Source organism: Anas platyrhynchos, chromosome 6, assembly GCF_047663525.1.
Source record: "Anas platyrhynchos isolate ZD024472 breed Pekin duck chromosome 6, IASCAAS_PekinDuck_T2T, whole genome shotgun sequence".
NCBI lineage: Eukaryota > Metazoa > Chordata > Aves > Anseriformes > Anatidae > Anas > Anas platyrhynchos.
In genome coordinates this window covers 15,177,422-15,197,953 of record NC_092592.1, presented here as the reverse complement: position 1 = coordinate 15,197,953, position 20,532 = coordinate 15,177,422, and the positions used below count along the sequence as shown (strand labels likewise).

General features: G+C 39.8%; 1 protein-coding gene across 5 annotated transcripts in view; it reads right to left on the bottom strand.

The window, feature by feature from the left end:
- Nucleotides 1-337: 337 nt before the first annotated feature.
- The window catches only part of RASGEF1A (RasGEF domain family member 1A), a 158,957-nt gene continuing 138,762 nt past the window's right edge, over nucleotides 338-20,532 (bottom strand). For all 5 annotated transcript variants that reach the window (XM_027460017.3, XM_027460021.3, XM_027460018.3 and 2 more), the window contains 11 exons: nucleotides 16,848-16,976; nucleotides 13,029-13,166; nucleotides 9,527-9,748; nucleotides 9,157-9,231; nucleotides 8,849-8,941; nucleotides 7,103-7,205; nucleotides 6,728-6,807; nucleotides 5,896-6,087; nucleotides 4,311-4,434; nucleotides 3,998-4,070; nucleotides 338-3,000 (listed from right to left, as the gene is read on the bottom strand). In XM_027460017.3, the coding sequence (XP_027315818.1) occupies nucleotides 2,976-3,000; nucleotides 3,998-4,070; nucleotides 4,311-4,434; nucleotides 5,896-6,087; nucleotides 6,728-6,807; nucleotides 7,103-7,205; nucleotides 8,849-8,941; nucleotides 9,157-9,231; nucleotides 9,527-9,748; nucleotides 13,029-13,166; nucleotides 16,848-16,976 (1,254 nt within the window). In that variant the 3' untranslated portion in view covers nucleotides 338-2,975. The remainder of the gene's footprint in view (nucleotides 3,001-3,997; nucleotides 4,071-4,310; nucleotides 4,435-5,895; nucleotides 6,088-6,727; nucleotides 6,808-7,102; nucleotides 7,206-8,848; nucleotides 8,942-9,156; nucleotides 9,232-9,526; nucleotides 9,749-13,028; nucleotides 13,167-16,847; nucleotides 16,977-20,532) is intronic.

Sequence of the window (20,532 nt, the reverse complement as noted above, 5' to 3'; positions counted from 1 at the left end):
TCCTAGGACACAAAATGCTTTTGTTCAGTGGATTTGTTAACTGCATTCATTGAGGTACTGAAATATTCCAGAGCAGATGCGCTGCATCAGATCTGTAATACTGGCACAGAGATAGCACATCAGAACTGGCAGCATGTTGTTGGCTTAGTGTTGTGCTCAGATTTTGCTGGAAGATATTTAAATATTTTATAATGCAGCCTTAAGTCAGGATTTAAACTTAAGAAACCAGTTTGTTCACTGCCACTTCATTATCTTCTACAGTTGGTTCACTGTGTTCAGCCACTGGCTTGTGGTTTGGTTGGTTTGCAAGTGAAAAATAACCATGGAAAAAGTTAAGCCTGGTTGAAGCGATTTTTTTTATTAATGCAAGCACATCCAGTCAAACACGGAATATCCTGCTTTATGGTACAGCTTTATATTTAGCATTTCAGCTCAGAATAGCAAAACACAGTATTTAAGGAATGTATCAAACTGAGGGAAGAAAAATAAAAAGGAACCAATGTGGATACTGCATTGATTTCAAGTATATACTAGGACTGATTGACCAGTGAAGTGCACATTCATGTGAAAGCTTTTTTTTAATACATTTACAGAAAGTGTTCTAAAATTGCATTTCAAATATATATTTTTCTTAAATTTTAAGCATCCCTTTTAAATCTCAGTTACATAAACAAAGCTGATATACAACCCCTTTTATAGTGTCCAACAACGTTACTAGCTAGAACATCTCTGAAAGTGCAAAACACTGTAATAATACAGTATAAATATTCTCACTCTAGTCCAGGGCTGAAGGTCTGTACTTCAGCACAGGAAAAATAGCAGCAGATCATAAGAATTATCCTGTCTCCTTCTCTGGGCTGTTCTTGTTAACAGTTAGTATTTCACTTCTTCCTCCTTCTCCATGGCCTAACTCGCTTTTGGTTCTCTTTGATTTCGGTGCTATGGGAATAGCAAAATGTTGATTATCTCTCTCCCTTACCCCAACTTTCTGTTCTGATTTTAAGTATTTGTCAGGGAGTAGGAGAGAGAACAGGGAGAGAGGGAAGGCTCTTTAATATTTCACTGTACTACTGGGCCAACACAGCAAGCAATTCCTGTGAAGTGAATGCTGATGCTACGTGCAACAGTGGCACTGTTCAAGGTTGTAGGCACTCAGCAAGAAGAGTCTGCTGGACTGGAGTGGACTGGAGTAAACCTGACCCTCAGTCCAGCGAGGCTTGTCCCTGCTTCAACACAGGGCAGGGTAGGATACCAATTGTCTACTTGAAGTTGACTGTTTTTAAAGAAACTTGTGCAGAGGTCCTTGGTGAGGTTCTATGAGAGAGGCTGAAACCACTGCAAGCTTCAGAGTGCTTTCTTTGGAAGAAAAGTTCTGATACAACTGTCTGGCTCAAGTCATTATCTTTCCAAATATCTGGCCCTTGTGCCTTAGGAGAACAATTACTGGAAAGGCTAGTAAATGTTCATGGCTAATAGTTCATTAACCAAAACAGTTTTAAATCTGAGCCTGTTTTCTCTTTTTGTGAGCTTCGTGGTCAGGGGAGAATGGAAATCCTGAAATATATTATTTTTTTTCCTGAAATGGATAGCTTGAATCTTAACGTTCTCATGTGCTCATTTGGACAGCTAAATTAGGTGTAAAAACAAGGTTTAAAGGAGAAGTTTGAAATGCTGAGCATCAGTGGATTTACAGATCACCTCTGATTCTGACCTGGGTTCAAAGGCTTGATCAGTTTCTTATGTTGTTTTCCAGTGTATTTCAATGGGTTCTGGTTCAGACTGTCAATCGTGGCTTGCAAAGTACTAGAAAAAGTTTATGATGCAAGTTGGTCTCCGCTTTAATTGTTTTGAAGTCCAAGCTAGCATTCTCAAAGGAACCAAGGGATTTAAATGCCCGAGTCAGTAGAGATGAATTCTTTGGAAATTTCAGCCTTAGTTTCAAATTGGACATCTGAGTATACTTCCCTCTCCCTAATTCATGTATTTTTTTTATTTTACATAAACTGTTTGCAGAAAGACACAATGAACCTGTTTTGCAGAGATAATCTAGGTTAGACATCCTTCTCTTAAAGAAAAAAAAAGAAAAAAATCCCTGATTTTATAAAGGAAAACACAAACTATTCTGACAGCCAGAATTTAAAGGATAGTTCCCAGAAGTATTAAAACTTAGACGTGTGCATCTTCACACATGCACATACATACACACACACAAACGCACATCCCCCAGCAGTTACCCCACCTTCTCTTCAAGTCACGTAACAAAAATATGTTTGCTGCACCGTCACTGTTATAGGCAGGTATACTCTACCTCATGTGCCATATTCTCCATTTTATTTAAAAAGTACATTGTAGCTGGTTTTGAGACATCCATATTTTTATTTTCTTTGCTTCCAATCCAGCGTAATAGAAGGTACACTAAACAATACCAGTACCTTGTAAGGCACTATTTCTGATGTAGGAGAGGAACAGGCTTACTGCAGATGTCTAAGGCCTTGGCTCTACGAACACTCGTGTATGATCAGTCTCGCTGATTTGAATGAAACCACAAGGGTAGAGAGACATGTTGAGTGTTCTGTAGGCTCTTGGTCCAGTGGAGTATGTGACCTGAACACTGGCTGTAGCTGGGATGTGTTTTAATTTTGTTTTATTTTGGCGGAAGTAATAAAAAATAAAAATTTGGATGCTGATAGAATAAGATCTCCCCAGGGATCCCACCTCCCGCAATACACTTCATCTCTGAGAACAGGGCCCTGCCCTTTTTTCTTTTTTTTTTAAATAAAAAAGCAAAACCCTTCACTTAAGTGCCTTAAGGTTGACATGTGAAATATTTACCACATTTTATTTCATAAAAGGTACTGTATATACAAAACAGACCTCAGCCAGTGAGGTCTTTCTTAGCTCAGTCCAAGTCTTTCGGGTTGTAAAAACACATTCGTTCTGTGTGCTTCAAAGTCTGCAGATCGGATCCAAAAATCTCAGGCTCTATTAAGCAGAGTTGTCCTAGAAAAAGTAATAAAAAAATTTCTATCACAACCACATTTTTCATAGTTTTGGTAAAGTATGGCAATAGAACTATCTTGCATCAGTAGCTGGAAGTCTTTCTTCAAAGGACAGACTTTTCAACTGCTATAAGCTGGCCTAACTCTAAATTCCAATAATAATGCTGCCTTTAAATGAAAATGCAACCTCTTTAACCTTCGAGCCTCCAGGACGCACTCAGACAAATAACAGAACAGCCCTGGATTTAGCACAAAGTGCACAAAGAGCATAGGTGTCTGAAGTGTAAAGTTCACGTGGCTTTCCTAGGAGACCTGGGAATGCTGTCTCCTCATGATGCAGTTATGATGTAGCTCGACTGCAGCTCAGGACATACTGGATTCTTCATTCTTTATATGGTGTAGATACCTGAGATCTAAATACGTAATGACTTGCAGAGGTCTAAATCTCTTATCTGAATTAACTGATCTCATGTATGTGGAATAGGTGATTCCTACTATAAAAGAGTGAGGAAGAGTCATTGAGAACTTCTTCCTTAATAAGAGTGTTTGTATAAAATTTAATCTTTTTACATAATCTGTAAGGACATAAGTATGATAAATGATAGCACCTTCTCAGTATCTGTATTTAATTGTCCCCCTGAGAAAAGCATGCCTGAAAACTGCTATGAATGTGGACTCCGTGTTTGATAGCCCAAACTGAGCGTATTCTCCTTAATAGTCTCAGCAGTGATCCTGTAGCCTGCAGTGGCTGCAAAAGCTGTATTCAGAATCCTACTGCATTTTTTTTCAGATTTGAATTCTGAAGGGGAAAAAAAAATTACACGTAGGTCAAAATGGTGCTATTTGTTGGGTTTGCAAACAGGAGGGAAGAAGCTGCCAGCTTTGTATCTGTGTGCTCAGGGCTCAGAGAAGACTGAGTTGAGTGTACAAAAGTACTTATGTAGCAATCATGCCTGTGTATGTCTGCAAAAGCCCCACGTGCTAAAGAAGCTTCATACCTGAGTGTTTTCCAGCTGTCTTTTTCCATGTGGTTTTCTGGACCTTCACTTTCAAAGGATGCAATAAACAGAGCTAGTAAATACAATAAGGACAATCAGATAAATGGGTTCTGTAACTGAAAAAAATACACATATCTGCTATATAGCAGGTGCAACTTAAGCCTTAATTAATGAGGTCTATTCTCCTCAGGAGCCAACATGGAAGTGGTAATACATGCTTACCAATTTTTTTTTGCATGCTAATCTGTTCAGCTGTATGGTCTATGCACTTTGAGTAGGAAGACTCGCTATAACATTCAATAAAGGATTTTACCTTCTTCGCTGTAAATGGGTGCTGTGAGTAGATAACTCTGGATCTTCTTGTCCTTTTCAAAAGGACACTCAACCTGCTTCCATGTCAAGAAATCATGAATCTGTCTTGAAATTTCCCAGAATTTCTGCGTGAGGTAATGGAAAGAATGTTTTACACTTATTTTTCTTTCAAATACTAATTATTCTGTATAATTTCAGGGCCTCTCAGTCTTGTTCTCATTCACGCTTCTACTCTGAGTATCCCTTCTTTCATCATCTTCGTTGTTAGCCTTTCAACTTTCATATTTAGGAACCCAGCGTAAAGGAGGAATTTCTTTGACCTTTATGCAGCTCTGAAAGTTTTGGACTTTTTCCCCCTCCAAATGTGACACATGACACCAAAGAATGTACTGTTGTAGGTGCTGCCCCTTCCCCATTCCCTTTCATATATCTTGAGATGGCCAAATGTTTCCATCTCTTGCTGCAAATAAGGTATGCTTGGTGATGTGAAAAACCTTTCATGTTTACAGACTCTGCGAGATTATTACTCTTCCACTATTTTTTACTCTGTAGCAACATGTATTGTCACTTTAGGATTAGCTTTGAATTCTAAAATGTCTCTGAATAACAATCTTTGAATAAACGAATCTTTACAACATAAATGTACATCACCTTATAAAAAAAAATAGGGCATGAATTCCCTTTTGTTCACCTACTACGAGTCAAGCATGCATTTCTTCAGAGAGTACAAACTCCCTCAAAGACCTGCTAAATACCATTAGCTGGTTGTGTGTGGTGTTCGTAGCTAGCTAACCTGATGAGAGCAACCCTGAAGATTTGCTATTACAATTTGATCAGGTAGAATGGCTTGCTGCCACAGAAAGGCTTACTTTCTCCCCCATACACACACATTTCCTCCAGTCCTTTTTGAACATAAGACAGGAGCAGGGCTGAGGAGTAACAAATCTCTGCCATCACTGCTGGTACATGAAAATTCTAGTACTTGATTTCAAGTTCTTACTAAATCTTCAAGTTTGTGAGAAAGGGACATTTCTTCAAAGAAATTTCTTTCCAGTGGGCTAATATAAGACTATTTCATTTTTTACTTAAGTAACTTTAAAGCATGGGTTATGGCTTCGGAAATTCTTATTTTCTTCCCCGTCCTTTCACACGTCAGTTTTTGTTACACATTAGTGTTATTATACCCAGTTCTGCTTATGTGTATTTTATGGTTTGCAGTCCATTTGTCTTACTTCACATAAAACGTACGAATTAATCTCTATTTCAGTATACTTTTAAAGCAATCTTTTAACTAAAGGTGGTTACATTCCAGCAGTTTTATGGACTCTCTTCTGTATGTGCAGTTGTGTGTGGATCTGCCATATATATAACATACGTGGCAATTGCAAGCCCTATCTTTCACAGAAACGTGGTATTGAGACATTAAAATTGCTTCCCCTAGATAATGATATCACTTTGTCTAGATTGCAGCAATGCTGAAGAATCTAAGGGACTCAGCAATATAACAAGTTAAAGTTTAAAAGTGACAAATGTTTGAAATGTACAATGTTTAACTAGCATTACAGTTCCAACAAATTAAGTCCTACCTTGAAGTTTATCTGTCCATTGGGTAAGCGGTTCGTATGTATTTTGTGCAGAAAGTAGATATCTTTAATAAACAGATTGAAAACTGGGATGACTATTTTCTCTCGATTGCTGTTGGCAGTCTGAGATCGCTGTGCTGCTCCTTGCAGGGCTGTGCGGTAATTACAAAAGTTGCTGGAAGGATCCATGTGGTGCTGTTTTTATGGGGAAAGAAGGCAGTTGTGTAATTAACATTTTTTGCGTTTAAAAAGTGTGTATCTTATCAGAGAGCATATAATATTTTGAATATCTGCGCACGGTTTTAAGCTGTCAAGATAGTCCTTTATACTGATCAGGTTAAATCAGAGTTTCTCTAATTCCTATGTTGCCTGAAAGGATGGTTCTGCACTGGCTTGACATCTATGCTTTCTTTCAATGGCTAATGGGAGGTTGAAAGGAAATAATAAATGACTACTGGGGGAAGAAAAACAATTCCTGCTTGCTCTCACCAGTCTTTGATTTCAGTTGAGTTTTGTTTTGATTCAGTTGGCCACTAGATGGAGTACTCTAATCAGTTTTATGGTTAGTAAAAAGGCATTGACTTGCACGAAGGGTGAAAGTACTGTGATTGTAATAAAGACATGGAATGAAGAAACAACCTACAGAAAACCTGCATTAGATCTTCTTCTCAGGCAAGAAGGGATTTTGAAATCTGGGAAATGCTCTGCCTAATGTTTATATTACTGTTGACCACTGACAGAGGTGTCTGTGATCTCTGACATTGATTCTTTCCAACATCTGCTGTGGAATTACTATTTGGTGTATTTCTAAACAAAGTCTGAACTTTATACATACCTCTAAAACATCAAATTTGGCTGTTTTGACCTTTGACCAAGTTTTCTTTAGCCGCGCCACAGGACTCAAGTTCATGCCAGCTGTATATATAGAGAGAGGAGACCAAAACGGAAACAACTGAGCTGAAAAAATACAGGGCTAATGCAACTCTGTGCTTGTATGTCAGTACCACACTTATGCTTTGGAAGGCAGTTCAGCTTGACAGCCACAAGTGGTAGCTAATGCTGCCCACCCACACACTGATCTGTCACTGGAACACGCTGCTGTTGTAGAAGCGCTGATGTGGTCAGCCAACTTCAGGCAAGTATGAGCACAGTCTTGCCAGTCAGGTTGTGAAATGAAGTGCCTTCTGTCATCTGTATTGAGAATACTCACAGATAATAGCCATCATTGAGTTGAAGTTTCCGATATTGAAGCACTCTCTTGCCACATCAATGAAGAATTCCACCATTCTTGTACGCTGCTTTTTCTTGACAACCTGAAAAAAAAAATGTTAATAGGGAAGGGGTGGCCTGAAATTTGAATAGGATGTTCAGGTAAAGGCATTATTATAAAATGATTGAAGAGACATTTCAAGATGTTATCCAGTCAAGCAATCTGATGATGAAAGGCTAGGCATATTTTGTTAAGATCTGTTTTTTAACAGAAAAGTAGTATTTGGGGCTGCTATCAGTTATCTGCCCAGTTGTGGGAGAGTGTAACTTCTTGTTTATACATGAAGTTCAGTGTCATAAGGAACTTGTATGATCAAGTCAGACGCTTTCAAGCAACTTCCTGTTACTGGAAAAAGGAGAAAACAAGAAGCGGCTATCAGAAAAATACAGGGGGAAAAAAACAACACCAAGGAGAGGGGGAGAAGAATGAAGGGACTTGAGAGCAGGGCATGTAACCTGGATGTGAGGAAAGACTAATTGCCATGTCCTGATTTCTCACATTATGCTTTGAACACTCTTAAATGAAGTGTTGAGAGCAGGTAGGTATACCTGGATATACATTATCTTCATCCATGCAAACATGTGAGGGATCTAGCAGTGATACTGGGCATCTGCTTTGCAGATTTTCTTTTATAATTAGTGAAGCAAAACTAATATATAGTATCGTCTCCGAACTTTGTTTCAAAAATCCATCAGTTTTATTTATTTTTGCCTAGATTAGTCATTCATTCCCATGTTTTGCATCTAGAAGTTTTGTCTGGGTTATACAAAATGGGTTCTGAGTGGTGACTGAAGACTACTTCACCAGGGATCTCTCAGAAGAAAATGGCTTGGTAGTCAATGAGTTAGCTTAGCTCTCATTATGCTAAAACCTTTTGCTTGGTTGTTTTAATAAAGGTATTAGTTACATCAGCCAGATCTAGAAGAAGAGGACTTAGTATGTTTTGTAATAAGTTCTGTGAAGCAGGAAATCTTAAGATGTTAGGGTTGATAAAGGAGACAGCATGAAGCTGCTGCGGGCATCTGGGTTTCCCTCATGGGGTTGCCAAATGTGTGGGAATAAAGAGGATATGTACTATTTGATACAATTGGTACCTATTACTAGCAATCTCAAAAGACAGTTTATATGTACAAGAAGGGTTTCTGGGGCAGTATCTTCCATTTCATTGCTAGTTGTATGACAAAAGTCACTTTTAGCCTCTACTAAGGCTGTTCTTCTTCTTTTTGTTTTTAACCTTTCTCCTTCTATACTTCTGAAGAGCGAGTTTATTCCTCATTTCTTTTTTTTTCTGCTATAACAAAACTGTACATATGGCTGTAGTAATGATCTCTAAGTACAGTGGAAGGAGAGCAGTTTATCAGTAACTCTGTGCTTCGGTAGTGAGTACCTGAACGCTTTATGGATGTATTTTAGAGAAAAACAACTCCCAACTGAAATGCCACACAACTTCCATTTCATGGCATGACTAATGTTACTATGGAAGCTACACAAAACCAGAGAATACATGCAAAGCCAAATGTAGCTGTGAACTCTTAATCACATAAGCACACAAATAATTTAATGCTTGAATAATGCAATTATCTTCAATTGGACTGCTCATGTTTAAATCTGTTAGACCACTGCCTGCCATTTGTCCTTAAGGACAGGATTATTTTGCTATATTATCTTCTACCAGTAAGTACCCACCCTACAAATCTCTGTAGCCACCAGCATGCTGAGACAATTGAACCAGTTGTCATAGGCCTCCAAATTGTAGGTTTTGGTAACATCGCCTCGGCACTGCAAGAGAAAAGGCCACATATTGATCCTATCCTGTATTATGATAAAGACAACACACCAAAGGATAAACTTCCAGTCATGTCTTGATTGAAATCTTAATGGGTATTTCTCAAGGCATGAGCCTCACAAAGATCAGAAAGTGGCAGCCTTTTTTGCACAGCGTATACTCAAATCCTAATTACTGTTTCTTTTCCCCTCTGTACCCCTTCCCGTACCTTGTGATTATCTAGGGAGTCCATGTGGCTAACAATCTGCATCAGATCCTCGGGGTAAATGTTGCTCACCCGTTCCTGTGTTCAGAGAGATGAGAGATTGTCACTGTACAGGCAGACAGGGAGATCAGTTAAAAATGCATCAATAAATCCAAAGCTGTGAGATTGTTTTGGTAACTTTCATCTCCTTAAGCTTTCTTTACTGATAAGTATGAAACATTTCTACAGAGTGTACCTTATTGTTTTTGTTCGTCATTTGGCATTTTCGGATTAGAACACTGGAGGCTTTCAGTGAAGCCTATAGCAAAATTCATACTGATGAGAATATTTAGTAAATGGAAGATGAAATAATTCACACAAATCGATGTCTCACCAGTTCAATATGGGTTAGTTGCTGTGCCAAGATCAGAGGGTCACAGCACACGCTCAGGATGTCCTTTTGAGTTGACTGCGGCTTGTTTTTGAGGATTGTGCCCTTGTCAGTAACAGGTTGCCGGAATTTCTCTCTGATTTCCTGGTACTGGCTCCGTGCGGAGAGGGCCATCAGAAGATTCTGTGTCATCTGGCTAATGATCTTTTTCACTGTCCCATTTTCCTAAGCAAAAGGCAGAAACAAGTATTGCTAAAAACCTTTAACTCTTGCAGACGCATCACCAAACAATTTCTGACTGGGAAAAATAAATCCATTATCTTCCATCTTCTCTGGGCTGGGCATCCTGTGACACAGGAACTGCCTACACAGCCACATAATGATGTTGTGCCTGCCTGCCTTCCCAGCTCTGTTTCACTGCCTGGCTGGGCTGCTCCTGGCAGTTGTTGACTGGCACCCCATTTTCAAGGCCTTTGGGTAAACAGCTTAGAAGTGAATTTACTGAAGGGTGGCAGAGCTACTTGTACAGGCGTTCTTGGATCCTCTGTGTACCAAGTGACAAAAGCTTTGTCATTCCGAGCAGACCCTCTGATGACCAGGCCTGTATAGCCCAACAGAATCCAGGGAATGCACATTGTATCCAGGAACATGCCTGCAAAGTACCGTAGTGGCACAATATCTTTAATTCTTGGAGGATTTAAATGCCCTTCTATTTGTCAGGTGCAGGTTCTAGACATCTAAGACATTTGAATTCTTTCTACCATGGCTTTTTTATGTCCTATACTTCCCTCTGAGGTCAACTCCAAAGAGCTAACTTGATCAAGTTCCTATTACTTGGTCTCCCTGATTACTACTTGAAATGATACAAATTCATTGACTCTGGTCTCCCTGCTGGTGGAGGGGAAAAAAACAAAACAAAACAAAAACTAGTTCTATCAGACAGTCCTCCTTTCTACTAGGCTATCGCTCTCTTGCTTTTATGCAAATTATTTCTCTTGAAGTTAGCCACTAGGTTAACTGTTGGTTTACAGCACGCTGTGTTGGTTTCCACCAGTCAACTGGATGCAGTATGAAGATCTGCAATGGCTCTGATCGTTCAAAGAAGCCACTAATGTGCAGTGATGACTGAAATTATGTAGCAGATGTGAGAGACGATGACTACCAAATACTTGTATATCGCATGCTATAATTAAGCAATAATAGTGTCAGAATGTTGCTTTACAAGGCAATAATCTGACTCCCAAGTGGAATCAAATGAAAAGCTGAAGGCAGTGTAGCTCATCTTGATGAGGCAACTAGATTACCACGGAACAGCAGCTGGCTGGAGCCATTTCGGATATTGTGCTACAAGTGCTTAGAAATGCCGAGGGAGCTTGGTGGGGGGACTAAAATAGAGAGCTAATTCTGCTCTCCAGTATGCTGAGCTTTATGTTGTGAACCACTTGACTTCAGCCACTGTGCCTCACTTACCCATGCCTACCCCCTTACATTTGTAGATGCAGATCACAGGGAATCAAATGTGAGGGTGGGTGAGGCTATCAGACATTATTTGGAAGTGTACAAAGAAACTGCAATGGCATTAAAAACTATGGCTTACTTAAGCTATTGTGATTTTATCGGTATCTTAATTTTCAGACCAAGGCTCTTTGAGAGTTTTAGCAGTTTCCTTTCCTTAGTGATCTTGTCCTAAATTTTCTTATAACTTCAGAAAATAAAGGTGAAAGTTTCAGCTGATCTGAGAGGTATGACTTTGAGTTCGGTTTCCAGCATCGGTGAGTTGACAGTAACTCATCCTTGTTTGAGTTCAGGTGAGATGTTTGTACTTAGCCCTGGCTGTAGATATAGCTGTCTGTTATGCAGCCTTCTATCACTGGCACAAGCACCTGACTGTTGTGTGTCAGTTCTTGATTTACCTCCTATCTTATATATGTGAACAGTGTCCTAGGGGGATTTGGAAAAGCTTTAAAATACAAAATAAAACTCTAAAGTGTTGCCATAATCCCCTGCTGAAGCATGGCATGGGTAATTTCTTAGGACAGAAAGATGGTAACAAATACTGAGAGCAAGAGCTGCTTTTTGTCAGTGTCAGATTAAATCTCCTAGGGGTCAGATGTGGCATAGCTTTTCACTGATCAAACCTGACTTGTAGCCTTGCTAAGGGGATAAATACTATGATGCTGTAATTAAGAGATGTCATCAGAAGCCTCAGACATCAGAGCATTGAGCCATTGCGAGATGTTTTCTCCCAAATGACAACTTATACGTAAGAGTGGGGAGGAAGAGGAAGAGAAAGAAAGGTCACAACTTCTTTCAAGATCAAAATAATAGACAAAATAAATACCAAGATACACGTGCTAAACAAACCCCCTGCAATTTTGCCAAGTCCCCTTTCACAGTATCTCTGCCAACATACACCTCTCTGCCCTGTTTACAAAGGGAATAGAAGGTGCCTTATAATCCTATCTGCTTTTTCCCTCCTACTAAGGCACTGACATTTTCATAGCAGCATCCAGGTAAACAGCTCTGCTGATGTAACAGAACTGACATACTTCCTTTTGACAACCTGGTAACGCCTAACTGCGTCGCGTCCTATCACTGATTCACACCGTGCTGTCAGACCTGCTATTCTTCCTTGTCTCTGTACTGGAATCAATGAAAACAGCACACAATTGTCTTCCTGTTTCCTGCTAATTGTTCTCTAAAGAATCTTGAAGTTTTGGCTTTCAAAACAAGAAGCTTCTCCTTGTATATAAGTAACCCTTCGTGTTCACACGAATTCCCTTGCAGTTCTCAATTATAGCCTTCCTTCTGTCTGTTGGTAGGTAGAGCGACTTTCTCAGTAAGGAAGAAGTATAGGCTTCGTCAGTTTTCTCTTTAAACAAACAAACAAAAAAAAAGAAGAGTAACATCTGTAGTCATCTTCTAATTTGCTTTATCTGATCACTTCAGAAACGTTTTTTGTGAGAGCTAGTTTTCTTCACAGACTGAAAACTCAAGGCTGCTAAGAGTGGTGACTGACCAGCTAGCAGGTCTCAAACTTCCTTTGTGGAAATACTTCAGGGGCACCTTAAACGTAGCAAAAAATAAAACACACAAAAAAACAGTCACTCATAAGCATCTTCATCTTGAGCTAGAGTACACTGATACAACGTACTTGATAGTCTTTGAGTAGCAGCAAAGCACAAAGGATGGGACATAAGTCGCCATGAGAGTTAACTGTATTGTGCCATTATAGTCACTGTTCTTTCTGCTTCTGCAATACATCTATTTTTCATCACTGAATTTTCTGTCTCTTCATCTTATACTCGGTGATTATACACAGAGAGTTTCTGCTAATGGGCCATTAAGTTCATCCCTCAGCCTGTGTCCTGCAGCTACGCTGACAGCTTAGTAACTGCTGCTGTAGTCTGTTTAGAAAATACTGCATGTAGGAGCAACAGTTTCCAATTTAATACGATAAACTACATAGAGGCTGACACAAATATTACTTCCCCCCCGCCCCTACCTCATCACATTGTGTGATCCTGTGAGCGATCTCCTTCAACTCTTTCATGGATTTTTCATCTTGGAAATCATAGGGGAAAGTTTCAGTCCATTCCTTCAGGAGCTGAATGATTTTGGCAGCAAAGGATTTCAGCTTTGCCTAGAAAGAAGCAATGTGTTAATTACTGACCACAGACCTGTCTGACAGTAAATACTTGATGATGGTTTGCATAAAACTAGATGCCCTTGAATATACTTTGCATCTGTGGTAGGTCAAGGGGAGAAAAAAAGAGCATATTTAACAGTGAGCCAGATTCCTAAATAAGATGACTTAGCCCCCTATCAGGATAGCTTGGCAATGTTTCTTACCGAACTCTTTGAAGATATTTTCAAGGTTAGCTTTATAAAGCCAGGAAGATGACAGGATAGTTTAAGCATCTTATTTGATTGAAGTCCGTGGGACTTAAGCTGATTTATGCCATCTGAGGCAGCGGTACCTTTACTGTTACAATTCAAATGCATACCAAATGCAGCCCTGTACCAGGTATCTTTCATGAGAAATGTTCACAAAGACACTTCTGTTCTACAGAATTTATCAGACCCTCCAGATTGAGCTGTGTATTAAAATGAATGAATGACAGGAAAGATGTGTGTGTTCTCTCCGTGACATCTAAATCAAAATGGACGGAGAAAATAGTTCTTCCTCCCTGTTCTGTGGTTGATAGCTTTTTGAGTAAGGGCCAACACATTTTTTTATTTTCCAAGTTCTTCTGTTACTCATGAATCTTCAAAGGCTTTTCATCGGATAGACCTGAATTGGATGCCAATTACACCAGTACCATAGCAATAGAGAGCAGCATCAGTAAATCTGAAGGAGCACTCATGCAAAACTGGGTGGGTGTGCTAGGAAGACTTTTAACAAGCCAGAATCAAAACTTTGTTCGAGTTATGTTTATTTTCTACCCAACCGGTGATGCATTGAGGGGAAAATGAGGAAGTTTTCATCTGTTCACCTTCCTACTTGTGTAAGCTAAAGAAATCCCATTAAACAGCTGTTCATTCTTCTCATCTGCAATGTAATTTCCTTATTACACTCTTGATCAGAAGCTTAGGGGCTACACCTGCAGTAACATGGCTGCAGGAAGGGGAGGCTTAATGACATTGACCTGGTTACAAGTACCGTTCCCATTTTTTGGTTTAAAAAGGAGATCTTACTGCTGACAGAAACTGAGGGCGATTAGTATTTTTGAAGGGACTTATGTATTCTGAGACAGGTAAGACAAGCTTAATCAGAGCTAACTTTTACTTTATACACAAGTGCTTTTTTCTGTGGCCATTTTCTTTGAGTCTCCAATTTCCAGTGTGCTTATGGAGGGTTAAATTTTATCCCTTATGGTCAAGCTCAACTACTTGTATCTATAGTATAACTAGCATTTTAAACCGTGAAACCCTTTCTTTTTATGATTGGCCAAAAAGACTCTCAGAGGGCTCTAAGACATCCCATATGTCTTCTTAATGTACTTTTCTCTCAGCTTGTTTTCTACAGGCCTCTGCAGTTTGCCAGAAATGTCAAAAACAAAGGAAAGATCAATATTGTGGTGCCTAACCTAAACACCCGTCTCCTTGCCACTTTTTCAGCTCACACAGTACCCAGGCAACAAGTCAGCCAGCTTCTTGTCTTAGAGTTTGTTTATGCAAATCTTTTATCAGACATGATCAGGGCTGCTTTAACTACTTTTGCCAGCTATTTGCTGCTATGAAGTCCCCTATTAGAAGGTAAGGTCAGCTGATGATGGGTTATGAGTGTGAGTAGATTGAGTGCCTTGAGTTGAGAATTTCCACACTACCTGTAAAATGAGCTTTGACTTGTTGCCAGATAGAAAAACAAATGTTTGCATATGCTAGTGGCCAAGTTTTTGTGTAAAAGATACAGGTGCTTGTAGTACAGGTCTGCAAAGTAGTCATTCGAGAGGGATGTTAGAATTTTTATGTAGTATTTCCCAAGAATGCTGTGTTCAGTGAGCTGGAAAAAATTACAGTTCATATTAAGGGGGATGGAAGGGATCAAGGGCGTAGTAGGAAAAGCAACTAGAAAAGCATGTAAATTACAGCAGCCTCCCAAACACTCATGTTTTATTGTCACCCTGCTGTTGATTTTCCTGTAGGCCCATTTCCAAATTGTCAGCAGAAGGTGTAAGAGTGTGGGTGTTTGGAATATGAGCAGCTCTACTTCACATCCTGTTGTTAGGATGTAATGCTAATTCATTTCAGTGTGGAAGTCATGATTTCTTAAATGCATCTGCTGAAAAGCCAGAATTGTACTACTTCACCACTAGTACCATATCTTTAACAGTCGAGAGATTTAGTCTCCAGCTACTGTTTGAGCTTGAAAAAAACACAACTCATCTAAGTGTATTATTTTTCACAGAAGAGTTTCATTTTATATTCCATTATTTTTAAATCCAAGCATTTCACGTACATATTTTGACACTAACTACTGACAGCAGTCACTCATCCTTACCATGTATCTGTAGACAGCTTTACCCCATGTTTCAGACATGTTTCAGTCCCAGCATCTTACAACTTCCTACCTCTGATGGTTCCTCAGCTCTGTCTAACTAAACACTACAATTTACAAAGGAGCAGCATGGGGCTGCTAAGTCATGAACTAGTTCAGGGGTGGTGATGGGAACTGTTAGCACCTCTGTACAAAGATGGATGCAGTAGTCCTTAGATCTGCCTTCCCTGAGAACCTCCAATTTCCCAGCACCAACACAGCTAGTTACACAGCTGTTTGGTGAGTGGAGCAGGGGACTGACCTGGATGCAAGTCACCCTGCACCAAGGGGTTAGCTTTCCCCATGGAGGAGTGTTGTGGCATAATATGAGACTGCAGACCAGGAATAGAAAGGGGGAGAGAAGCCCTTAAGCCAGTATTGCTGTCAAAAAGCCTGTGTTGCCAAAGCACAGGGTTACCATTTGTGCTCCCCATTTGGACTCCTGATGCAACAAGGAGAAAAGGAAATGGGATTATCAAAGTGCTGAGAACTAGGAATGTGAGCCTCTAATTTTGCATTATAGAAGAATGGATCTAAAATATGCCCAGGATTTGAGCAGTTGAGATCTGTAAGTATTTGCTGACTTCATCCTTGTTTCTGCCGCTTATATTTGCATCCCAGCTGGGACTATTCTGGTACTTTGTTTTCAGTCAAGTCCTTCAATACATGTTTTCCATAATGGTGAGACTTAAATGGATTTCAGTGCATATCATAAACTGTCCCCGTTACGTCTAATTAGTTGTAGTAAAACTGCATATTCATATGTGCAAGCATAGGCTACCATTTCAAGTAGTGCATCCCTTTATTTTCATGAGAGGAAAATTCCTGATTTACTGTTACACCAAGCTATGTGTAACACCCCAGCAATAACGGGTTCCTAGTGTACCTCTAGCAGGGCTCGCAGCTCTGATAGCGTGATGACGGGACTCAGATTGCAGACAGACCTAGCCTGGCAAAAGCCCAAAGGTGCAAAGCAAGTTGCTGGCCAGGTTTCATGGCAGATAAGCATTGCTCCAGCACGCAGCACTGACCTGGAGCTCATGAGCAAGGTTGTGTTTCTGGCCGCTGTACCAGGCTGATAAGGTACTACGTAGCCTACAGTTGTAGTCAGCAAAGAAGCAACAGTACTTCAAGGAAGACAACACAAAAGCACATTCAGTAATACATGCTGATCGTAATTTCAATTTATTCTTTATCTATCTATTTAGCTTTTTAATGAAAAGCAGAGATTGGGAAATAAATAACAGCAGCACAGCCAACTGCAGGACATAAATGTTCATTTACCTTTTCTGCCTCAGTCCCCGTTTCCAGCTGCTGCTTCTGTTTGATGCAGATCTGCCCCACTTTAGCCAGGAGCTCATGGGGATGAATGAAGACTCGGGAGCTCAGCAGGAAAGTGAAGATGTAAGTCCTCTGTGGGAGCAGAGAGGGAAGAAAGCAAGTAGCATAACTTTAGCAAAATCATCTGTCTTCCCTGGAGACTAATAAAAAAAAGCCTATTCTATAAAATATAAATGTAGCTTTACTTCTAAACTTTGTGTAATTCTTGCTTCCTCCAGAGAGGTTGTGGTCTTTTCTAGCACTGTTAAGAGGAAATGTAGGCTTCAAGGCTACTGTGGTGTTGTTTCCAGATTGCCAGATTATTTCCCTTTAAAATGGCCAACTTAATATGCCTAACTAGTCATCACTCACCAAAAGACAAATGAAATACGTCCAGTGTAGGGTGTTATGTCATTTGAACACTATTATTTTTGCCACTTGGTTTCTGCAGGAGTGACTGTTTTTCATTGAGCTGCAGAAAACTGCTTCATGTGTATTCCAAACCACAGCTGTAATTTCTTCATGTATCTTTTTTCTTTCCTTTTTCCCACAGTCACTGACACAAGCTTGAGCGTAGATTGAGGCCATATGACAGTAATTCAGTTTTAGGCTTACTTTTACCTATGTGGGCCTGTTTCAGACTCCTTTCAGCATGAATTCTACCAGTATGTGTCAACAATTATTATTTCTCATTAGAAAGAGCCTCTTCATTTGCTCTGTAAAAGCTGTAATGCATCGTATTCCAAATCATACTCTGGGCAATTACACAATGGGAGAATGCCTTTGTGCCCTGGTCCTGTTTTGGTGTTTGAAACTTGGCTTCTGTATTTGGATGTAATCGCCAGAGTAATGTTGTTAGCATCTCTTAAGGGCTTCTGTTTTTCCTTGAAGCTTTCTGACAAAAATTGTAGTAAGGAAATTGTAGGGGATCTCCTTCGCTAAGGATTTCAATTACCCTATGCTATGTTTGCAGTGTGTACTGTTACTTTCCACCATGTTTTTAGAAATGTGATTTGGCAGGCCACAGCCACATGCGCATATAAATAACCACTGTGCACATATGTCACCTTGGATTGGGCAAGTAAATTGAGACATCTAAGAACTTAAAGCCAGTTGTCTAAAATATGGCATCTTTACAGTTTGCTACTGAATTTTGCTGCTTGTAGTCTCTAAAGCATACTTGTAGCCAAACAATGATAGCATCTTCAAATCCAAAAAGATTATGGAGTTTACCTCTCTAATTATAATAATGTGTGCTATTAATGAAAAATGTTTCCACTTCTCTAGTATCCAGAGTGCCCTACAGTATAAGTTTAGTATTAAAATACTTCCAAATATCAGAATGGGAAAAAGGAGTGTTTTTAAAATATAAATGAAGTTAACTAGAGGTCAGTGTGCTGAGAGTTGGGAGTGTTGAGAGTGTGCGAAGTACATAATAGGTTAAGTATGTATCCATGGAAAATCCAAAATCCAACTCTTTCCCAAGCTTGCAGAGGAAGCTAATGAAGGAACAGAGTGAAATGTGATGCTGCAGAGGCATTTAAAATATAAATTATGATTTTAAGGCCTTATAAGCACTGGGGTTCATGTTGTAAATTAGGAATAGCATTAAATCTGTGCAATTAAAATGAATTCATCTGTAGGTTTTGCCTCCTCTACAGCTTATGAATAGATGAAGAGAGGAGGAGAAGGGCTAGGTTAACTGGATGGGCACTTTGGGTTGGGTTCTTGAGAAGCACTTCCATGGTCTACCAGAGACAGACAGCTGGGGCCATCTAATGAGTTCATAATTCATAATGACTTCAAGTGGGTGGCCTGGACAGTGGCAGGACACAGCAGTTTCCCTTCATGGTGGCATGGCTGCAAACGTCCCAAAAATGGACATAGTGATAACTTAAACTGGGCTTCTGCCCAACAAGCTTATGTGTCTCTTCAGAATTTTCAGAGTTACAGTTACATGACAAAAAAAAATGTTTATGAAGTTTAACAAGAAATTTAATGTAGCTCTTACACCTGCATCTGGAAACAGTTGATGAGATTGTGCTAGCTTTGGAGAAATTTGATATATAAAATGTTGAGTAGTGTGCATGCAATGTGTTACAGGCCGAAGAGCTGACTTGGTTACAGACGGGGACTTGGGTATGTTATGGGGACAACATATCACTCATTGTATGCTTATATATGTGAGAATGATCCTTAAACTGATACACTTCTTTTAAGAATTAAAATATGAGACAGAATGCTGTTGGTTTTGGGGGGTAACCTATGCCTGGTTGTCCTCTCTTATTTTTTGTAGCCAATTCCTGTCTTTGTTTCTATCAGCACTGTCCCTGAACTTAAAACTGTAAGTCTGGCCTATCTGGGAAAGGAATTTAGCTGCTGGGTGTGTCAGCTGTCACAGGGTTGTGTGAAGACTTTTATTCTGGAAATGTGAAGCAGCTATTGCTTTTACCCTATTTTGCATTTAAGAGAGCTGGGGAATAAAAAAAAAAAAAAAAAGAGCTCTGATACTTTTTCATCCCTTCCACACATTCTTGTTCTTTGGAAGTCTGGAAGCCCACGAAAAAGTTGCCTGTACACATAAGTGGCAAGGAACCAAAATGCAAGCCACGCTGCCCTGTCAGTGACCTTCGCTCGGATAAGCTGGAACACATTCTTTTAAGGAAAGATATAATTTTGCTTCTTGTACTAATTCTAGTGTAGGTCTCGTTGGTGGAAGTCTGTGTGATGTGGGACAATGTTTGTCCAGAGTGACTCCAAGAAAGCCCCACTCAGAGTATCATTTTCCTGATGTTATACTGCAAGAGAAGAGTGACCCAGATGACCTGCACTTGTGTTTGGTCTCTTCAGTAGTGTTTTGTATGAGGTTCAAAAAACTGCTGAAGTGGCAAGATACAGGAAGATATGCGGCCGTAGAAGCGTGTGCTTTCCATTTTAGGCTTGCTGGTGTCTCTCTGTAATCAGCAGTATCTGTACTGGACCTGTGCGATGCTTTTCCAGACAACACTGAACTGCTAAACTGTAGAAACAAATTATTCTTCTTCTGGAACCCATCTGCTGTATTTATGCTGCTTCTTAAGTCACTTAACTGAGGCTGGTTTACAATATATGGGTGTCTGGTCTTACTTCTTAGGTTTCTTTTTTGATACTGCTGGTAGAGATTTGAGACTTTTTGCTTATGCTGGCATAGACAAGGGAGTAACTGCAAGTAAACAATCCTGTGTCTGACAGCAGTGCTGAGCCCTATCTCCCTGCCTCTGCTAATAACCACTTCCTATCCAATAGAGAGGATCGAGGCTGAACCAAGCCATACACGTCAGCTCAGCGGTAGGTCTCGGTGGTTAGGAACCACTTTTCTGGATAGGAAATATTTCATGCTAATGTCAGATGCCTTCTCCAGATGGAGGATTTCTGTGATTTATTACACCTGTACACCTACACCCATATAGGCTCGATGCTGTAACAGAGTAAAGACCCCCACTCTCTCATAAGCAGTCCCCCACATATGAAGAAGATGGTTTGGAGAAGGAAACTTAGCTATGAAGCTAGCTGGTTTGACAAAAAATGATTAAAAATGCTTCCATAATCTATGAGATTGAAAATTAAGCTCCTCTTATCCTACAGAAGTGACAGGTATTTGGGAGGAGAA